Raw genomic sequence first — 21,313 nt, 5'->3', positions numbered from 1 at the left:
TCAATGGATTATGTTCGCCTTGGGAACATGCTGTCATTCGTTAATGCTTCAAAGGACATATGTAGTATATGTAAATGGATGACTAAGTGTGCCCAAATCATACTAATCATACACGCAATTTGACAGTACTTCCTCTGACAGCTCCATCAGCACCTCAGCCGTGCCCAGAACGCCCCCTGCTATTCAGTCCTGGCTTTCCATCTATCAGACTACCAATTTATGCTCAATTGTACGGCGGTTCTTTGAAGTGAACTAATGTCTTCAGGAACAACAAAGAAACTAATTTCAACAAACCCCCAACCTAATCAATACAAACAAACCACCAAGTACAAAACCACTCAAGCACAATCCTGTCTGACACACCACAGATATTGCTCTTGTTCAGTGAACCAGCAGTGGCTTAAATCTGGCACCGATAGTTAATGGGCTACTGCCGAATGTGTCCCTAACAACTGTTTGCAGTCATGAAATAAACTAAATATAATAACACCGTGTAACAATTTTGTTGTTGTTCCTGGGTAGTACGTGTTATTTCCTAATTGCTTATGCCTCAAAAGTATAGAAAATGGCTATTATTCCCCACAAACTTTGCTTTTGTGACCAGGACAGTGATATTTCAAAATATCACTATTTCCAATGGGAAAACGGGCAAATGTGTGACTTTTCGTTCACATAAAGTCAAAAAAAACACAACAACATATGAATCCAAATTGTGAGTAGTTTTGAGTGAGAAGTTTTTCGAGATTTACGATTATACTGTATTTACAGTATAATCGTAAATCTCAAAAAACTACTCACTTCTAAATCTTTTGTAGTCATTTTTGTATTACTTCAGTATAAATACATGTTAATTTGGATTCATATGTTGTTTTTTTCTGACTTTATGTGAACGAAAAATTTTCAGTTGTACAACCATACGGACTATTAAATAAACAATAAATAATGTTTCTATTTTTCTTTGCGTATGTAACCTGTAATAAACAAATGATAAACGTGACCAATAACTACTTTTTTAAATTTTAAAATCAGGATGCAGATTATTTTGAAAAATGTTAGTGACAAAAGCGAGCACCAACTTAACATAACAATAAAAATAAACACACAGACGAAAACATTCCAGTTCAATATATATATATATATATATATATATATATATATATATATATATATATATATATATATATAGACACACACAAAGCAGATACCACAGATACAAGCTATAACACCCGTATTAGGTTTAAATGCATGTACAAATGAAAAATATATAGATTGTAAAACTCACCTAAACAAGAATTTATAAATCCATACCAGACGCATCCCGTTTTCCCTATTAGCCAGCGTCCCTGAGTGCTGGCCGCAAAACTAAAAGGCGTCCCCACCACACAAACGAGCAGGTCGCTGACTGAAATATTCATCAGCAGCAGGTTTATGGGCGATCGCAGCACTTTGAAGCGGCAGAACAGCGCAAGAACCAGCAAGTTGTTTGAAAACCCAAGGGTGCCGATAAAACCCAGACACACAGCCACTATGAAATGTCCAGTAGGGCTCAGAGGACGGTTCGCCGCAGCCTCCAAGTGCCCATCATTACTGCTTACAACACACCAAGTGCTATTAGCCCTAGTGCAACTAACGTTGGACACAATCATCTCGGCGTGAAGTTAAGAAAATATGTTTAAAAAATGTATTTTTTATTTTATTTTATTTCATGTTATGTGGCTGTGTTTTTGTAAAATTTTACAATCAACTAATATTGCTCACTTTGGTAGTCGTTTCTAGTAAAGCGAGATAGTTTCGGATACCAAATGAAGGCGAAATAAAGTTTCTCCTTTACAGAAATCAGGTTTCTGGATATACCTGGCTGCACAGTATTCATGCGGCTGTGCTCCACCGTGTGGCGACTTCTCACTGCTTTTATATTGCCGCTGCTCCTGCTGACATGTACAGCAGGGAACAGAGAGAACATCTTGGTTGGGGAAAATGAAAGAATAAAATCTAGGTCAAGATGGCACAGATGGGGGAGCATTACCATTGAACTTCTAAATAATGTTAATAGTATTTGCCGTTTAGGTCAGAAAAAAAAAAAAAAAAAAAAAAAAAAAAACAAGAGAAAAAAAGTAAGACTGTATATTTTAAATGTTATATTTAGGTGTAAACAAATGTTTTTACTACATATGTTATTTATGTTCCTTTTTTATTGGTGTGTAGCATACCTAAATTGTAAAAGTGCGTGTATGGTTGTATAAAGTGTATTGCAATAACCGTTTAATGACCGGTGACCAAGGTCCCGAAAGCGCAGCTAAAGTGAAAGATTATAATACAATACTGTACTTACGGGCATGAACAGTGCATGTACACTTGTATCTTTAATTAATGCATTAGTGGATGCTAGTGAGTGATATATTATGAAACATGTGGAATTGCGCGAGTTTGTTACAACATCTGTCCAAAGTGATGTCATTTCGAGAAAGTATGTAATTTCTTGACACACACACACACACACACACACACACACACACACACACACACATATATATAATATATATATATTATATAATATATATATATATATATTATATATATATATATATATATATATATGTGTACTACAACGCCCGCCGGGCGGTTTACAAAAGTGTTTCATCTTTACAGTACATTGTAACATTGTAAGTTTCCAAAAGGCAAAACAAAATGATTGTTCTGCAAGCACAGTAGTGTAGGTATATATGTAGGTTAAAAGGATATTTATATCTCAAAGAAATAATTTGTTATTGTTATTTAAAAATATATAATTTATAAATGAAATATTGCATTATAGCGTTCTGTATGACCAAGGAATTTCAGCCTTGTGTGTCTGGTATGCAGGCACAGTTCTTTGTGTTTTTGCACTGTTTGCTGCCCTGTAAATAAAATTGCATACAGAAATGTAATCCTTACCTACCATTTATTCAGTACAGATGATGATTTTACTAATTCCATTATGCAGCATTGCACAATCAACAGATTAATTGCGCATCTGCCAGTTTAGTAAACACTGACGATAGAAACAAAAATCAAATCATATCATCATTCATAATTCGATAGACGTTATCTATATGAATGATTTAAATATAGTAAAGGTAATACTATCAATACATTATATTCATTCATTGAATATAATTTGTTTGATTACATTTGTTTTAATGATTGTTTTCAGATTTTTGTGAACCACAATGTGCAGCTGTAACAACTTGCGGAAACCTGGACAGGAATGTACAAAGTGCTGGAAGATGCCCAGAGGTGTCATGGCTATTTGTCTTCTGGAACCTGCGCTGTGCAGTGTGGCACTGTTGGCTGGGGTCAGGTTTATTTTCAATTGCACTGAGACTGGTAACTGGGAATGCCTTGAACACCGAAGTCTTTTCTAATATATCGCAGCAGGTGCACCAAAGTTGAAAAAAGATGAAAGCTGCTGTATATCTTTAACAATAGTGAGCTGGGCGTGAGCTGGGTAGCTAAGGATAGTGCAGAGGAAGCAGAAAGAGCTGTTAGTGGGACAGAGTGCCACTAAAGGAACAGACTTAGGGCAGAGGAGTGGGTGAAGCCCAGACTTAGTAGCGGGCCGATGGCCTGGGCTGGAAATTAGGATCGAAAGATGGTTGCTGACTGAGGGTGACATAGTCAACGCATCCCAGGGGTGAAGTCCAGCTACCGAAAAACATATATGAGGGTTAATATTCGAAGAGTTGACCCTCGGGAGATGAAATTGGTCCTGGGCGCCAGGACACGAATGGAAGTACGAGGTAGTTGCCCTTCATGAGAGTAGGGTGCCCAGCATTCAAGGCTTCTGTAAAGGGGCGCTCGTTAAACCCTGTGATTGAACGAGACTCCGCACTGCCTGGGACCTGAAGTAAAGAGAAAGCATGCAGGTTAGTATGGGACTCAAGCACTGGAAGTCTAAAGCAGCCACATCCCAAAGAGAGGAATGGATAGAACAGAGCCTCACAAGATGAGGTAAGATAAGCGCATGAGCTGCAATAGGACAGAGTGTGGCCGGGGGTCTGCTCTGACTCACGGTGGTGAGAACCCTATATTAGAAGGAAAGTAGGCGGATGCCTGGCCCTGAGGTCAGGGGATTGTCAGCACTTGTCCCCCAAAGCATGGACTTCCAACTCTCTGTGAAACACCTGTACCATGAGACAATAACAAAACACATGCAGACACATAACATATACAAAAGACTAGAGGGACAAACAGGACAAACCGAGGGGGTTAGGAATTATTAGTAGGTGTGACTATGTGAATACCTGCCGCTCAGTGGAGAGGAAAAAAACCCTTGAGGCTGATTAGGGGAATGGCCCCGGGAGAGAGAACCCCCCCCCCCCACTCACTCCGGGCATACTAGCAATTTTAGAATGGACAGAAACTATATCAGAGGAGGATGAATCACTGTAAGAATCCATCGCAGAAGAGGACCAGCTCCCTATATTCTTGATCAGGCTGTGATTGATTCTGGCCCTCGTGGCAGAGGTAGCTGCGCCTATACAGAATGAATGGGGGTGTAGATCTGAGGAGGGAGGGCTGCTCTGGAGATGAGGGTGGAGAGTTGGGTTGAGAACCAGTGATGAGTGTTGATAGAGCAAGGGGAATCAATGAACAGAGGGAATGGGGGGTTTCTGCTGGGGAGATACGTCGCCTTTGAAATGAAAGGGGATAAGGGAGATGATATAGGCAGCAGGAGGGTGAGGCAGAGGGAATGTTCGTAAGAATCCCACAGAGGGTCGGACAAACTGCTGGTATGGAGAGAATGGAGGGTGAAGGCATATACATGATACGGTAGTGATATTGGATCCCTGAAATGTAAGATTTAATAGATACTGAGGCGAGATGGAGAGAATCTCTAGCGTGGATGATGAAAGCCAGGATCCAATTTTGATTTAAGGAATTCGATGAATCCGGTTCTTTTTTTTTTTTTTTTAATACCTCCGCAATGACGTTGCTCCAATTTTCATGTTGTCATTTATATTGTACTTTTATCTGCATGAGCTGCTTTTTCCTTATTCGATTTATTTTTGTTCTTAGCTTAACAATTGAACTTGACAGATTTAGAATGAGGAATTCCTTCCAAAAAGTACCACAGCACTGCTTATAGTCCGTTACATGGACAACAAGAGCGTCCAAGAAGGCACCCACTCAACATGGCAAGATGCTTAGATTGTTCTGATTAACTGTTTGCTCTAATTCCATCAAAGTCTGTCTCTCTGCAGTATACAGGAGTTCCTGTCACTATCAAAGTTTGTTAGACCTACTGTCTTGCCCATTGTGACTGAAACTGTTGAAAAATAGAGAGATGCAGACTTTATGTATTGCAGAACACATCATGTCAATGACTCCATTGGAGTAGTTATGAGACCCTTCAAAATCACGAGCCGCCACTGGTTGAATAGAGTTTGCAATAGGCTGGATAGGTCTTTAAAACGTTGGATGTTCCTGATGGAGGTCCAGAACAGGATCTTCTAATGGAACAGTAGATTGTGCTGGCTCTGTGGGAGCAGGTGCCGAGTGGGGAGTGGGCTAGGGTCGTTTGAGTGCAGGTGAGGAGTAATGAGAGATTCAATGAACAAAGCTTTGTGGTAGATTTAAATAAAGCTAAGGCAAGGCAATCACTGATAAGGGAATGTCGATGTCTTGTTGGTGGAGCTTTGAAAGTACAGCGGAGGGCCAGTCTTTATAATGAATTGCACATTGAACAGAGCTGTTGTTGGGCTGGAGACTGGATGGAGCAGGAAAGACTAACGTTGGAGCTCCTGGAGCAAAGTAGAGAAGCTGAATGATAAGAAGAATGAGGGGAGCAGGTAGGAAAATCATTGATAATATCTTGGCCACGCTGTGCAGAGAAGTGACCTGCAGTGAAAGGAGGAGGCATTCAGAAAAGCTTTATGGGATAGTTCTTCATTTTACACCAATAAATGTTCCTACAATATTTACTGGTATTTTTTCACATCCACTTGAACATGGGTGTCAGATCATGATCTTTAATAGTTTCAATTAAACAATTTAGAACAGGATTGGAACAGCCAACATTGGTCATCCCTAAACTGTACGGTTAGTGATTACACTGCTCTGCTAATACAGGTAGTTTGAGGTTAGAATTGATTCAGACATTGAAGCTGCAAAGATGTTTTAAATTTCTGTTTGAAAGGTCAAGGGGTGATGTGATGACTAAACCAGAAAAGGATAGGAACTAAATATTAAGAATAACACATTTGTTAAGATAGCATTGGTATTTCATATCCATAAAAAGAGTCACTTTAAGAATTCTGGAATTGATCTTAAAAAGAAACTATTGTTACATGGTATCAAATGACATCCCCTCCTGGTCCAGGGCTGTAACAAAATTTGTTAAATGCTGATATGCATGCATATACTGATGCTTGTTGCTTCCTTAGAACATCTAGACCAATCATTGTGTCTTTTATACTGGATGCTACATTTTCTGCATGCTTTATAATTCTGTTGCGTGTCTCGTTTAGTCCAAATGATTATTTTCTACAACAATAACATAATAGTTGGTTATGATAATTAGTCTTATCTCACCTTCTTACAATGGCACATTACTGATATTTTTCCCCAGTTAATTATCTGTAAGTGCATAATGGCATGCCAAAGGTCTATTCAAATTGTGTGCCATAATTATTTCTTCAGTGGCATATTCAACCTGTGTCTAACAATATAAATATTGTGAACAGTGACATTTTAACTGAACCAGATTATGCTTGTATCTGTTAGAAAATGAGATTGGAAATGGTTTTACCAAACGAAAAGGTGAAAAAAAAAAAAGAAGTCCTTTGCCTAGGTGAAGTAAGGAAAAAATAACTTCCACACCCATAAACATCTTTTATTGATCCAAACAGTGGAATCTAATTTAAAACAGAGGTGTCCTCGATCTAACCCTTTTGTGTTGTATGTAGTAACGTTAGTATGTTGTTGTGGCAAAGTGGTGAGTGATTACAGTTGCATGCAGAGTTGATACAAAACAGACAAAACAATGATTTCCAGGTGCAAGGGTGTTTATTGATTTGATTAACAATGTCCAGAGCCTTATGGCAAACACCTGTAAATAATAATGGAGTGATACAGAGGCGTGTATCAATCAGTATTTTTAAATCCCGGGGTTTGACCTGTAACGCAAAAGTCCAGTTTGTAAACACCAGCACTAAACACAAACACAGTTCTTAGTGACAGTGAATAAGTACACATGGTGTATTACAGTTCTCCGTGAAATGCAGGGATGAAAGTGATGACCGGGTTTATGCTGGCTTTCGCTACAGCTCCGGCTCGTGCTACAGGTAGTCTATTAAACAGACAACAGTTAACAAAACACTAACACACACAAGACAAAACTCACGGTTTCACAATAGGGCAACATAGACTCCTTGTAGGTTAAAACACTAACCATTTACCAAGGAACAGATCACTTACACTACACCCCCTATTAATACCCTCGCTCTTGACTAGGGCTGGGATTTAATCAGTGGTCACAGATTCAGTGACTTTTGCTAGCGTCCGCGATTTTTTCTGATGTGCGTGTCTTGCGGTAAATTGTGTTCCATCTGATTGTGATTTTATTGGAAAGTGTTTCTTATTAACATAAGAGTTTGCAATAAAAAAAAAAAGCATTTATCGTTTTAATTCGAATAATTACATTTTGAGCTCCGACACCACACTTTGCCGTCGTGTTTTATTTATTTCTTTTGGGAGAAGAAAAAAAAAAAAAAAATCTGCATCACACTAAGCTCCTTAAATACTGCTTGAAAAAGTTATGTCAACAGTTCAGTGTGTGCTATACTAATTGCCAGCATTCGCTACGGGACATATAATGAACAGTTCTCTTTTCAATTTAAAATTATTGTTGCACTTGTTTAATTGTTGTACGGCTGCACTTAATTGAATGCACATGTCTCTTGCCAGCCCCACACCCTCTTTGTGTGATCCTCGTGTGTATTTCTCGCCTGCAGTGTGTTAAGCCTGTCTCTTACCCTTTCCCCTGTTTGCGTCTTTATTCTCTGCTTAGTTCAACGCTTATAAATGCTGCTGTTATAGTCACCGTTGCTTTTTTATTTGCTCTGCAACATACTGAAAAAGCATCGTCCTTCTTTGCTAAACCTGCTGTATCTCCAAATTTTCCGTGACAAACTCCTAGCTCTACTCATGACCCCCAGATTAACGAGCGCATTCATTCCTTCAGTCCTCGAATGCTACGCGTCTCCCGTCCGGGTCATTGAGCTCGGATGCAGTAGCTCAGCCCCCTTCCCAAAATACTGACTTCCACCTACCCTAAATAACAAATTGTCATGCCATTTGATTAAGGGTACCCTGTTCCTTTCACATAGTTCCCTTTCACAGGTCAGGAGGGAGATCTAACACCAAGAATCATTTGATCTCTGTCACAGTTGTTCAGTGACTAGGGGTAAAACACCAGTGTCTATTGGCCATGTGATTATTTCATGACTCCCATGATTCTACTAACCTGTTAATCCATCTCCCAGCAGCCTCTGGAACTGCCTTCCAATCCATGCGTCTCGTATAAATCAAGTCAATATACGTTTCCCACAATCCCTACAACTAGCAAGCATAGCACAAAACACTGCATTCAAGGTCAAAACTACTAGTAAAATGATGAAAGCACTACCTGTAATGTTTGTCTACTTTAGAGTTTTTTAAGCTAATTTGAAATGCCCACTACTGCAATTCCCGTACAGGTGCAGAGAACATGTGGGATCATTCTAAAGTAAAAAAAATAGATTTCAGAAACCATAGACAATATTCCCTTTATACTTTTCACTTGACAGCAGTTTTACCAGAGATTCCCTTTAAAATATAATCCAGGAATGCGGTGTTATTTATTTTGAGGATGGCTTTTTCTTCATATTTAGTATGAATAGGTTTATTTGTAGTGTATACAGTACAGCACCAAGGATGTTATATCTAGATTGACCTATATAGCTGGAAACACAATATCATGTTAATGTAATTATTCAAACTACTTTCTCTTCATTATTAAAATTCCCCCTTACAAATATACTGAGCAAGTTTTTCAGGTCAGCATTCCTGCTAAGACGTGGATGCCAACATCCCTGTTAATTGCCTGAAAGTTAAATCTAGTGGTAGACAATGGTAATCTTACTGCTGTCACCACAAGACAATGCATTTCATTAATGCAAAACTAAGAAATTGGAAGAATTTAATATTCATCCTTCAAGGTCAGTGTGCTGGGTGCGTTTTCCCCATCTATAGCAGTAGGTGAAAAATATCCTTTATATTATGCCTGAACAGCCAAAATGAGCTTGAATGAACACCTAAAACAAACATGTGCTTACAGAAATGGGGACTACTAAACAAAAACTACTGCATTGCAGAAGAGAAAATGCTTACAGAAGTGTAAATTACAAAGCTATATAATGTAATATACCTATGGGGAGGGGGATGAGAAACTCCCCGTCAACTACATGTATCTGCACATCTTATTACAAAAGCTGCATTTTCAATGCCACAAACCCTGTTCCAGTCAATATCACTGATTACCAAGACAAGCTGGGAAGGGGAAAAGATGTCACAAGTGCCAAGGGTCAAAGATCTTGGACTTTTCACCTATCAGTGTCACACTCGGTCCAGGTTTTTAACTCATTACAGGTCTGTTTATTGCTGCTACCTTGCTCGTGTACTTGGAAAGATGCACCGCCGCTCTGCAACACTGTTACAAGAACACATGGAAGGATGCACCTCAAACTGCAGCACTGTGTGAAAACAGTTTGACCCCACTCCCTTCCCTGCCTCACCCACACAATAGTTAAATATTCATTCATTTATACATAAACCCCTTGGAGTTGGTCTCTAGATGACTGCCAATTTTTTTTTTTTTTTTTTTTAATGCAAGAAATACAATATAGTAGTAGGAAAATCATATGTGTCCTTAGCTCTATTTATACTGACATCTTGTTTCCCCATGTTATCCTCAATTTCAAAATCTATTTAAACAATAAACCTGAATTTTAAAACAAAGAGGCAAAATATTTATGTTTTTGAAAGATACAGTAGCTATTTCATAAATTGAAATCTTGTAATATTAAAAGTAATTATCCAAATCCAGCTGTTTAAGTTACATTCAAACATACTTTATTTTCCATAAGTTGTACAACAATCATGGTTATTTTACTCAGGAGTATAGCAACATTCAGCAACCCAATCTCATTCATGGAAAAACTACTACAAAGTTCACCATGAACATTCATTAAGTGTCCTTTATATCCTCCAATTAAATAATTTTTTATAAAATTTGCAGCTCACCACACAAGCTCACATGGGTTATTTTCCCTTCAAAGTAAAAGACCCAACACACAGGATTGAAAGGAACAGCGCTCACACGCACTTCTAATAAACAAAAATGAAATAAGTAAAACAAACACCTAGCTCCTGTTTGGAGCACTAACTAAACATATGCAGGTCCCTGACTAACACACATGACAGCTAAGCTGTTTTCCTGACATATAACACCAAAACAAAACACTAACACAGATTCTTATAAAACTAAACGTACATTTTACACAGACCTTTACGACTTCCAGTCAAGCTCTACAGGCCACAGCAGCAGCCCCAACCACACTGACTGCTTTCCTTTTATATCCTGCACCTGGCTCTAATTTTTATTAGCTGCAGGTGATAATTAAACAAACAATTACCTTGGCAGGGAGACTTTAACCCTGTCCCTGCCGTAAACAAATCATTTTTCAGTTTGCAGGCCCCCTGTCCTGCTACATCCTGTATATACTATATACATCCTGTATATACTATATACTGTATCGATATATACACAGCGCATCAAAAGAAATTTAGCACTATTATAACATATTTATTTTAGAAAGAAATAAGGTATATAAATGATGGACATTGATTAAATGTTTTTGGTTTCTTTTTAATCACTCGATCATTCATCCTTGCTCATGACACACTTGAGTGACTATGACTGAAGCATGTGTAGTTAATCACCTAATTAGTGAGACAGTTGATTGGACACTGGATATGGAGTGATTTCAGCTGTTGAATTGCAAGCTTGAATAAAAGCAATAAAGAAAATCACAGCAAAAAAACAATATGCCATCTCTGTCAAGAGAGCAGCGCCTTTGTGCAATCAGCATGTTGGAGGCTGGACTAGGGCAGCATACTGTAGCTTGCTGTCTTGGGTGCTCGCAGCCAGCAATTTCAAACCTGGCGAGACGGTATAACCAGACACATTGTTAATGACAGGCCATGAACTGACCTGCCCAAGATTGACAGATCATTTTGCAGCATCTCTGTGATGTCAATTGTTAATCAACACAATAAAAAGTTACTGCACCTGCTCTAAAACAGAGTTTGTCATTTTTCAATCACATCTAGTGAATTTTATCCAAATATAAGTGATACATTTCTTTTGATGCTCAGTATATAAGCTAAGAACAAAAGTTAATTTGTCACAAAGATTAGTGGGTCAGTAATCATGTTACTAATGCCAATAAAAACTAGTTATCAACTGTTAGAATCATAGTAAATTTTCATTGGAAAACAGGGATTTTTTAAAGCCCAAACTCAAAGCTTCAAAGAGATTTAAAAGGTGCTACTCTTGCTTGTCTAGTAAGCGTTCACACTCTGAAATGGGCTAAGTGGGCAGGGATAAGGTTGGTAAGTTGTTTTTAATAATGGCCTCATTCCCTACCTGGTCTAACACCCCTTTACAGATGCGCTATATATTTCTTTTGTCAAGTGATTATTGATGATAAATGCTTATCAATTGACATTGATTGCTATGTGTCGTAAAATGTAAAAAGGTCATCAAGCCAACCTGTATCGTATAAAATAGCAGGTTGCTGGAAACACTCTTACCTCTAGAGGAAAGTTAACTGTAGGGATTTATTATAAAAAGACAGACATGAACTTTAATTACAATGATTCAAATAAGGATCAATAAAAAGAACCTGGTTCAAAATGAAAAAGAAAATGTAGAGCAATAATGACAATGATCCAAAAAAGAAATGTGCCTGATGCTAATGGGAATAGTGCATAAAACACAGACTGTAAGTCATTCATCCTGCATACTTATTATAAAGCCGCTTTACAATGCTGCCTTGGGGATCGAGCACAATTTGCAGACTCTGCAAAGTGCAGCCTAAAGGAAATAGAACAAAAAAGCATTTCTATTCTTTTAAATAAACCCATTTTGTTTAAAAGGTCAGCTTTCTCACCCATTTAAAACACATATTTGGTGTGAGGTAACTCATTTGTCTGAGTCTATCTCATTTGTCTTAATCTAAAATATATAATTCTAAGAAAAGTGGTCAAATGTCCAAGAACTAACAAGTTATAAATTGACTAAAGTAAAAGCGTTTTGTCCTTTCTGTAGAAAGATTCTACTAGATAACAGTTATTCTAAATGGATACATCTTACAGTGCAAGTTACACAATCTTTTATCTAGCTACACATTCTTAATTGTCGTTTGTGAGATCCTCAAATACAGCCTATTTACAAAGCTGGGTGAGCGGAGCTAATCTTCTCTGTATTGGCTAGTTTACCACAAAGTCACAACCACATAGCTGTTGAGGGTATTTGTTCAGTTCTCCAACATGCTGTTACACCTTGTCTAGCAAGTAATAGCTTTTTGGGCAATTGGAAACATATGGTATTAATTACTGACGAGAAAGGCCACATTAAGGTCACATTTTGGGATTGGTTGCCTTAGTAGTGAGTTTTCACTGCGCAATGTGAATATATTATTTTGACACCAGGGTTGAAAATAATATTTTTATTATTCTTCCATACAGGTTAGCAGGTCAGAAAAATAAAATGGGTCAAAAGTTATTCTTAAACTAGTTCTATTATGTACAAATGGATAAATCCAACTACATCATATAAATATGATTTCCATTGACCTTTTTGTAGGTCAAATCAATCTAAACAAATGAAATGAACACTTGGTTATACTGAGAACCTACTTAAAAAAAAAGTAAGAATCAGTTTATGTGGAAAAGATGTGCTTCTTAATTGTCAAATTAAACACCCTACAAAGAAACCACAGCTGCGTGTAAAATCGATTTGTTTGCTGTGCTCTGAGCATTATTTTCATTTCTACTGTGTGAACTAAACTGCCATAACGCCATGTTTGGGGAATTAAGTGCAATGAACCAAATTGAAAAGCACATTGTGTCAAGCTGTGGATATATACCTTATTATACATGTACATTACTGTGTGTGGCTTTCTACCGTGTGACAAATGTTTTACTGAAGGCTGATATTTAAAATGTTTTACAATGCATTGGAATATTATTCCTGCCATATCACTATACAGTAAATACACTTCCTTTCCTCTGATTGAAAATGATATAAATCAAATCCTTAAGTTCTTACAGAACATTTTAAAAACTGCAGGGTTCCATTGTCATGTTTATCTTTATTCTACAATATTTATTTTACAATATCATACCAGGCCAGCAGGTTAATTTGTGTGCAGTAGGCCCATTCCAGAGCTGATATGCAAATTAGGGTGACGGTTTGGTTGTTTTATGGGGTAATTAGTGAGGCGTGAGATCTGCATCAGTAACATGTGACAAGCAGTCACAGAACAAGGGTCTACAAAGGAGGAGACTGTGGGGTTTTTATTTTAATATGCTTCAGCTCTGACATAATTATTGCGATCAACTCTTTAGCTGATTCGGTCTGATTAATTTGTTAATCAGTACAGTTAGTCTAGGGGTATATATAATGAAGTCTATAATACCCCTTTCACACAGACTAGTTATGACGGCTCAGAACAGGCACTAATGCGGCATTTTGGTCTGAGAATTCTGTATACCGTCACAGAGCCATCATATTTTATGCCATCTCTGAACCACATCTTGAGGTGCCACTGACGTCTGCCTGTGTGAAATGCTATGCCGGTACTGAAGCACTATAGTGTATGTGGATTGAAAGTCAACATCCCATGTGACTGAGCCATATACTCAAATGTTTCTCTTCCCATGCGGAAATGTTTTTTCCACTCACTATCCGAACATATTTGTAATGTTTGGTTCCAAAGTACATCACCATGTTGGCGTTCAATTACCCAAGTCGAGTGTTCACACAAGCATCCTTTATATTTAGCAAATGCCACTCGACCATATTTTCGCTCTCTGCTTTTGCATGAAGAGCTGGACTTTCTTTAAAATATACTGTAGCACATATAGATCATATCAGATGTGTTGACGCTGTAACACCAAACTAAATTTTGTGTACCTCCAATATCCCAAAATGCTTTGTGGTGTGCTTGTCAAAATACTCCGAGCAGGACCTGGAGGAATACTTGGAATAATCTGTCAGTACATCTCTCTGTTAAACTAGTGGGGTAAATAACAAAAGCACAACGTTAAATTAGGCGACTGCAAAATTGAAATGTGAGTTAAAAGTAGGATGGGCGATGTACAATTCACTTAATTTGTCAGCTCTGTTTGAAATAAAATTAAGGGCACCATAATTAGGCTCAGGCAAGATGAAGGTAAAAACAAAAAAAAAAAGTTTTAATTAACAGCTTAATTGAGTTTAATTATGAAAACAGAATCGGCTCAATTTCTTAAAAGGGATGTCATCTGATTAAAAATTAAACCCGAACATTTCAAGCCCAACTTGTGTGTGTTTGTATTTACTTTTTCCAAAATACTTGTTTTATTTCTTTTTAACAACATGCACCTCTAATAATGTGAAGCATAGCACATTATTTTCAAATAAAATACGGTGTCTTATTCATTTCCACTGTTCGTTGCGCTGCTAGGAACTGTAACAAAACTATTCTAATACTGTGTGTATGCATTAAGCCCGACTAAACATGAAACGATACTTCAGAGTGGACGCGTTGAGCTGGATTCATTAAAAAGTTTTTGAGTACGTTTCTCGAGTTCGGTCACGTAGTGTGGATTGAGCCTTAGATTATAGTGACATCTACTGGTGTGAAAATGTAACTGAAATCCCCGTATTGAAAAAGCACTATACCGATGCAGGCTCAATCAAGTATCCTTACAGTCATTCAGACAGTGGTGTTGGCATTCACAGGGATTAGAAACAAATGAGCTGCTTTGAATGTAAAACCATTTCCAACAAATTACTCTGCTATATGCACCTGACAAAACAGGAAATGTATTAATTTTTACATGAGTAAAATAATTACCAGTTTCCGTTCAATTAGGAATAAATAAAATGAATAATACAATATATATATATATATTGACAAATCTTTTATTTGACAGATTATTTTGCAACAAAAAAAAAAAAAAAAAAAACCCTTTAAAACAGCTCTGTTTTAGATTAGTTACTGTACTATTGGGGTTTTTTTTTGTTTTGTTTTTTAAACCAGTTAATTAAAAAAATCCTTGGCCCTCCTCATACAGCTGCTGAATCAGGTTCACGTTATTCTTTGGCTGACCCGGACACTTTTCTCCAATCATTGTAGGGAAAGGACGGATGATGGGACCTTCAAAAGCAACTAGAGAGTCAGGGAAAAAGGGAAGAGTAACAGGCGTCTGTGCATCGGCATTGTGAACAGTTGGTACATCGATAGGTGTCAGATACAGCACTTCTCCTTCTATCTCCTCGTAATGAGGGGTGATAGCTCTCTGAGAAGTGGATTTATTGCCATGGTGATGGTGCTCATGAGCATGCAGATGTTTGTGATGATGATGGTGGTGGCCAGGCCCATGCTCATGGTGGTCATGCCCATCGTCATGGTGATCCTCATGCTTGTCGTTATTGTGGTCATGCCCGTCGTCATGGTGATCCTCATGCTTGTCATGTTCTCCGCCCAGCAGGTGGGGTTTCTCTTCCTGCTGTGAGGCCTACAAAATTTTGTAAAATAGACAGAAACTGTGGTTTTATTGTGCTTATAGGAATGATGACCACATTTTTTAATCACTAAGTACTATCAGCATTATTACTGCCCGTTTTTTCAAGTATTGATTATATTATTCTTCACATTCTTATACTGTAATTAAGGAGAAGCACGTATTTCACCTACAACACTAGAGATAAAAAGCTTTCTGCAATTAGACTAGGTGGTGCCTATCTGCAGTTTGTTTTGACCTATAACGTACATGAAAAATCTGTATCCTAAAGCAAAAAAGTAGAACCAATTTGAATTTGCAACAATAAAAACTTAGAAGACAATATAACAAAATATAAATAGTATTTTAATAAAATGTATTTTAAAGTCTTTGTTATCACTCCCTAACAAAATATCACCCTGTACAGATTATATGATTGCTCGTGCTTCTGTGTATCACCATCATGCCCTTGTGCTTAACTTTTTAATGATATATATTAAAGAAATTCATACCTCTGGCTCAACGAGTTCACAAGAGACAGTGACATACTCTTTATCTGGAGCATTCATGTATGATCCTTTGCAGTGACCTTTGTGCTGTAAAACAAACATGCTTGTTAATTCATTTTAAACACGGTTTTATGGATGAGCACTCTAACAATCTTGCCTCTCTGTCGTTTTGTTACCTAATTGTGTCCTAATGCATACCTGTTGTTTAAACTTGCTATGCCCACTAGTGATCTTTTCTTCACTGTTCCTTTCTTCCCCTTTGTTGGGTCACCTTTCAAGCCCACCTGCAGTTTTTCTCAATTTTGTATTATCTGTTCATTTATATTAACAATCTATATCTGTTAAGAGCATATTTAGAGATTGCATATAACCTCCTATAACAGACCCCTAAATTACTGATAGCAGAACGTTTACATATTAAAATACAGAATTTGAACTGTTTTGTTGTAAATAATGGCTGCTGATTTGTAAAGAGTAATGGTGACTTACAGCAAACTCGCAGGTCATTAATTCACACTGGGAGACGTCGTCTCTATGCGTGTCCTTGGAGCACACTGTCTCCTGGATAGTGAATTCCAGTCTATAGTTCTTAGCCACAAGGGCCTGTTAGCAGAGAGAAAATTCCAAAGTTTTAGAAGTTTGTTACATATAAATAAGGACTGATTGTTTATCCTGCATTATCAATATATTCAGGGTCTCCACTGACATACTAGCAACACAACCATTTTACCACATAAGAAATAAAATGACTGAATAGTGTACCATCATACTGCTATGTGGCGTTCCAAGCATGGAATGCAAAATAATAAAAAAAAAAAACCTGCAATCAATAACTGCTCCAGTGTTTCCATTATTGAATCTTTAATATGCCTTTTGTGCATTTTTATTTTTTTTATTTTTGTAGAACGGATATGTCTGGAGATATTTCTAGCAGACATTTTTCCCTATGTAAAAGATACATATATATAATATATATATATATATATATATATATATATATATATATATATTCTATATATTATATATATATATATATATATATTTATATTTTTTTAAACTACACTTGCTTTTATCAACACTTTGATAAAACAAAAACGATATAATATGAATGAAAGTAATCTCACCTGCGCCGATGCTTTAGTCACGTTCAGAAGGGCAAAATATTTTGAATGTGCGCTTTCATTGTTATACTTTTGAAGGACCAGCTGTGTAGCTTTTAATACATCAGGGTCATCCACCTTGAGTGGTTCTGGACAGCCTAGACACAGATCATAAACTCTATTGCGTGGAACTGCAAAGAAAAAAACAAAACAGTATCCCTCAATGTTACTGTAAATTCAAAATTAGAGCTGTCGATATAATAAAAAAGAATTTATGACTGTGACATATATCAACAGTATGCTCAGAACAGTAGAGAATAAGAATAAGCTATGCCATGTTTAATAGCAATTTGATAAGCGAAGGGTAACATACAGATGGATGAATGAAAGGAAAGACAGACACCTCAATATACCAGCAGTATGTAAGACTGTCTCAACTATATCCCCTTCAGGGGATAATTATGTAGACAGATGTGTCAAACTACTGAAGTCAAAGCATGGCTAAGCAGTTTGAATTGGTTTGCAGTTTGAGACACAGAGATCGTTTATATTGTGATCTTATTAACATAACAATAACTATAATGCAGTATAACAATTTTCATTAGTGCCGTACGCCTAATGGTCTTCTACTGGTTTTGTTCTGTACAGGGTGTATTAACAGTGTGCAAAGCTAATAACATTACATCTTTATCATTACCATCACAATATACTGTACTGTAGGTCTCGGATTTTGTATTCTTGAACATTTAGACAGCTACCTCTGACCTTTCAATTTGTTTCCACTGAGAACCCTGTCATTCTAGTTCCCAGGGTGAATATTTATGGAATAATTGTATCTGCTTTGAGTTTGTGGAAGAGACTAAGTTTATAAAAATGACATACCTGGCCTTAAAGAGCAGTTGTAGTTGTAGAGTTGAACAGCTCTTTCTACTTTATTAATGTAAATTGTTGCCTGGCATTGTCCATAAACCTGTCAATAAAACAAAAAGCATCATTATTCACCTTTGCAAACTCCTTCAATGTGTTACAGTCATATGTTTTGTTCTTCTCTTATTTTTTTAATGTAATTGGAGAGAGGTGGATTTTCTCAAGAACCATATCTTTGTAGGGTTAAGACTGCACCTTACTTGTACCCTTTTTCATTCCTGAGTTAGACTCAGATGGTCTACCAAAGTGATTCCCTTTGTCCAGACCATGGTAATTGATATTTACCACAATGAGGTGTACACTTAAAATCTACATACCTCCTTAAAGGAAAAACAAATACCAAAAAAATTTAAAAGATTTGTACACAACCATTGAATCTGCAATCGTTTTGTAAATGGTAACAAGAGGTCATTAAATAATTTTGCCCAAAATGTGACTTGCTTGTAAAAATTCAGAGCTTTATTGGAAGATATTTTACAAGATTTGAAAATGACCCACTTAATTCAACCAAAAATCACCATCAGCATTGACAAATTGCCTCCCTTAAGCTGCAGCATATAGTGTAATGCATACTTGTTACTATGATAAATTATATAAACTGTTGCCTTGCAAGTTTGATCAGTGTCACCAAGTTTATACTGTAGATAAATACTTGAATATAAAATACTCACGGCCTCAGTTAATGGTCTCAATTCACAGGATGTCCACAGCCTCTTGGTAAGAACGTTGCAAGATGTTTCCAGAATATCTATCGTCAGGTAAAATACAGTCCCCATTGGTCCCTGAAAACACAATGAGATGGTGTGTTTCAACCCCATTATTGATCAATCACACAAAAACCAAGCACTTCTTATCCTGGGCAACAAATGTCATTCAGTATGCATCAAACTCTCTGACAGGCTAACATCCTTATGAGAACAGCATGGAATGTAAATATTGCAAATTACATATCAAACAAAATATTAAATGACAATTCATGTATCAAGGGGTCATTTAAAATATTGACATTGCAGATTGAGCTACAGAACCCTGATTAGAGGCCATCTGCCTGGTATGACTGTTGGGTTTATAGGATGAGAGAATATATAGAGATGTGGACAACAAGGTCCTCCTGTTGTCAAGGTTGCCTACATTTTCTCACAAGTCCCACCATCTATCAGACAAAAGCTGCTAACTTTAAAGTATTATTTTCATAGGTCATCCAGTGTCTACGCCATTATATCAAATGTTTAACTCACCATCTGCTTTTGGTTGACATTGGAAAGGCGGTAGTAGCTGAATATGTAGCCTTCTTTCCGGTGACTATTGATTTTCCTCAGAGCCAAGTCTGCAGCAGCAACAGCGTCTGGGGATTCACAGGAGCCAGGTTGCAGAGGATAGATTGGCTCACTCCTGGACCAAACACAGAGCAGCTGTGTGCACAGCAAAAGCAAAGCAAACTGTTTCATTTTTAAAACGCTGTTCTTTTTCTTATCCCAGTCAGTCTGTCTGCAAGGACAGAGAAAACTTCAGTGCAGTGAGACAGTTTATATAGCTGACTGAGGCTACTCATCAACCAATCATGAGTGACCCTAACCTTTGCTCTTTGCCTTCTGGGAATCAATTTACTGTGAGTGATTTGTAAGTCAACCCTTGATTTTTGTTTTTTGTAAAGCAGGTGTTAAATCATGTGGTTTATGAAATATCTATGCTTTTAGGGCTTTTATCTTTTTCAGAATAGATAGGCATGAATTGAAGTTTGTGTGATACAGATTTATTTTATTTCATTACTGATGTGAATATTTTAAGAGTAACAGAAAACTTCTAAAATAGATATTCTTAATATGTGCCATGTTGTAATGTAAATGTGTATGGTTTAAAAGAGTATTGCGGAATGTAGAATTTGCATTTAGTTTAGTCAGTATTACACTTACCTGATGAATCTGATTTATTTGATTAGTGCATGATGAGCCAGTGGGCTGTGTATTGTTTGTTTGGTATTGAAAAAGGCAGCTACTTTGAGTCTGCACACTGTGTATTCCATGTACAGAATGACATATTCGAGGGCTTACAACCAGAGGGGAGTAAGTGACATTTTTCTAATTTTACAGGAGAGCAAAAATAAGATTTTGATTGTGTTCAATTGCCATTTATCAGTACATGCACAGTATCATATGATTTGGAAGAAAATTAAAGAGTTTAAAATATTTTTGAATTTGAAACTTCAAAAAGTAAGACGAGCACCAGAAATTCTGCTTACAAATTAGATTTTCCATAATAAAATGAATACCCATTGCAGACAAGTGTGGTTTTCTGCACTAGTTCTGCCCCATACTTGTTTTTCTTCAGTTTAATAACAATTATTAAATCAATATGTACCTTTAAAATATAGATGTTCACATGTACAATCATATTTCATAAATTGTACTTTAAAAAAATAATACTGTAAAGTATAATTTACAATATTTTCTACAATTGACATGGTCTGGTTCTTATTCTGTAGTGAATTCATTGCTTGAATCCTTAATTTAACTGAGTAAAATATCCTCAAAAGTTAGATATTGTTTTACACAAAGCTTTATTTTACAGCTTTTTTCATCCGTTTTGACTCATGTGTTGTTATTCAGCCATCCCACAAAGCAACACTCAGTGCCAAGAGTGGCGTGATTGTGTTAGTTACTCCCTCCTGGCACTAAGTTTACCTCGATTTTGCAGTTGTGTCTTTGTTACTTTCTCACTTCTTTTAATGCAGTTTGCGATTTCAGTTAGGTCCTTTTGGCACTAGATAGATCTCATCTAGATCTTATATAATATGCCATTTTAACAAAAATGTCACTTACGTCCCTCTTACGTCCCTCAGCTTTTTGTCTTTTTTTAGATTTATTGACTTATAATATGTTTACAAGCGTTCGTTTACGGTGGATACATCTAATTAAGTTGATT

At 36.9% G+C, this 21,313-nt stretch overlaps 2 protein-coding genes across 2 annotated transcripts in view; both read right to left on the bottom strand.

The window, feature by feature from the left end:
• LOC121323480 (vertebrate ancient opsin-like) overlaps nt 1–1,646 on the bottom strand; it is a 29,119-nt gene extending 27,473 nt beyond the window's left edge. The window contains 1 exon segment of the mRNA XM_041264564.1: nt 1,283–1,646. Coding sequence (XP_041120498.1) covers nt 1,283–1,646 — 364 coding nt within the window.
• A 13,612-nt stretch (nt 1,647–15,258) lies between these two features.
• On the bottom strand, nt 15,259–19,903 carry LOC121322557 (histidine-rich glycoprotein-like). The gene is made up of 7 exons (XM_041262672.1): nt 19,630–19,903; nt 19,063–19,173; nt 18,347–18,434; nt 17,489–17,655; nt 16,854–16,967; nt 16,368–16,451; nt 15,259–15,870 (listed from the first exon to the last, which is right to left on the bottom strand). Exons 1-7 carry the CDS (start codon nt 19,837–19,839, stop codon nt 15,397–15,399), a joined length of 1,248 nt encoding a protein of 415 aa, XP_041118606.1. The 5' UTR covers nt 19,840–19,903; the 3' UTR covers nt 15,259–15,396.
• Nucleotides 19,904–21,313: the final 1,410 nt, after the last annotated feature.

The sequence above is a fragment of the Polyodon spathula genome, chromosome 11 (genome assembly GCF_017654505.1).
Source record: "Polyodon spathula isolate WHYD16114869_AA chromosome 11, ASM1765450v1, whole genome shotgun sequence".
Classification (NCBI taxonomy): domain Eukaryota; kingdom Metazoa; phylum Chordata; class Actinopteri; order Acipenseriformes; family Polyodontidae; genus Polyodon; species Polyodon spathula.
The sequence above is the reverse complement of the archived record's forward strand: the minus strand, read 5'-3'. Positions and strand labels throughout refer to the sequence as shown.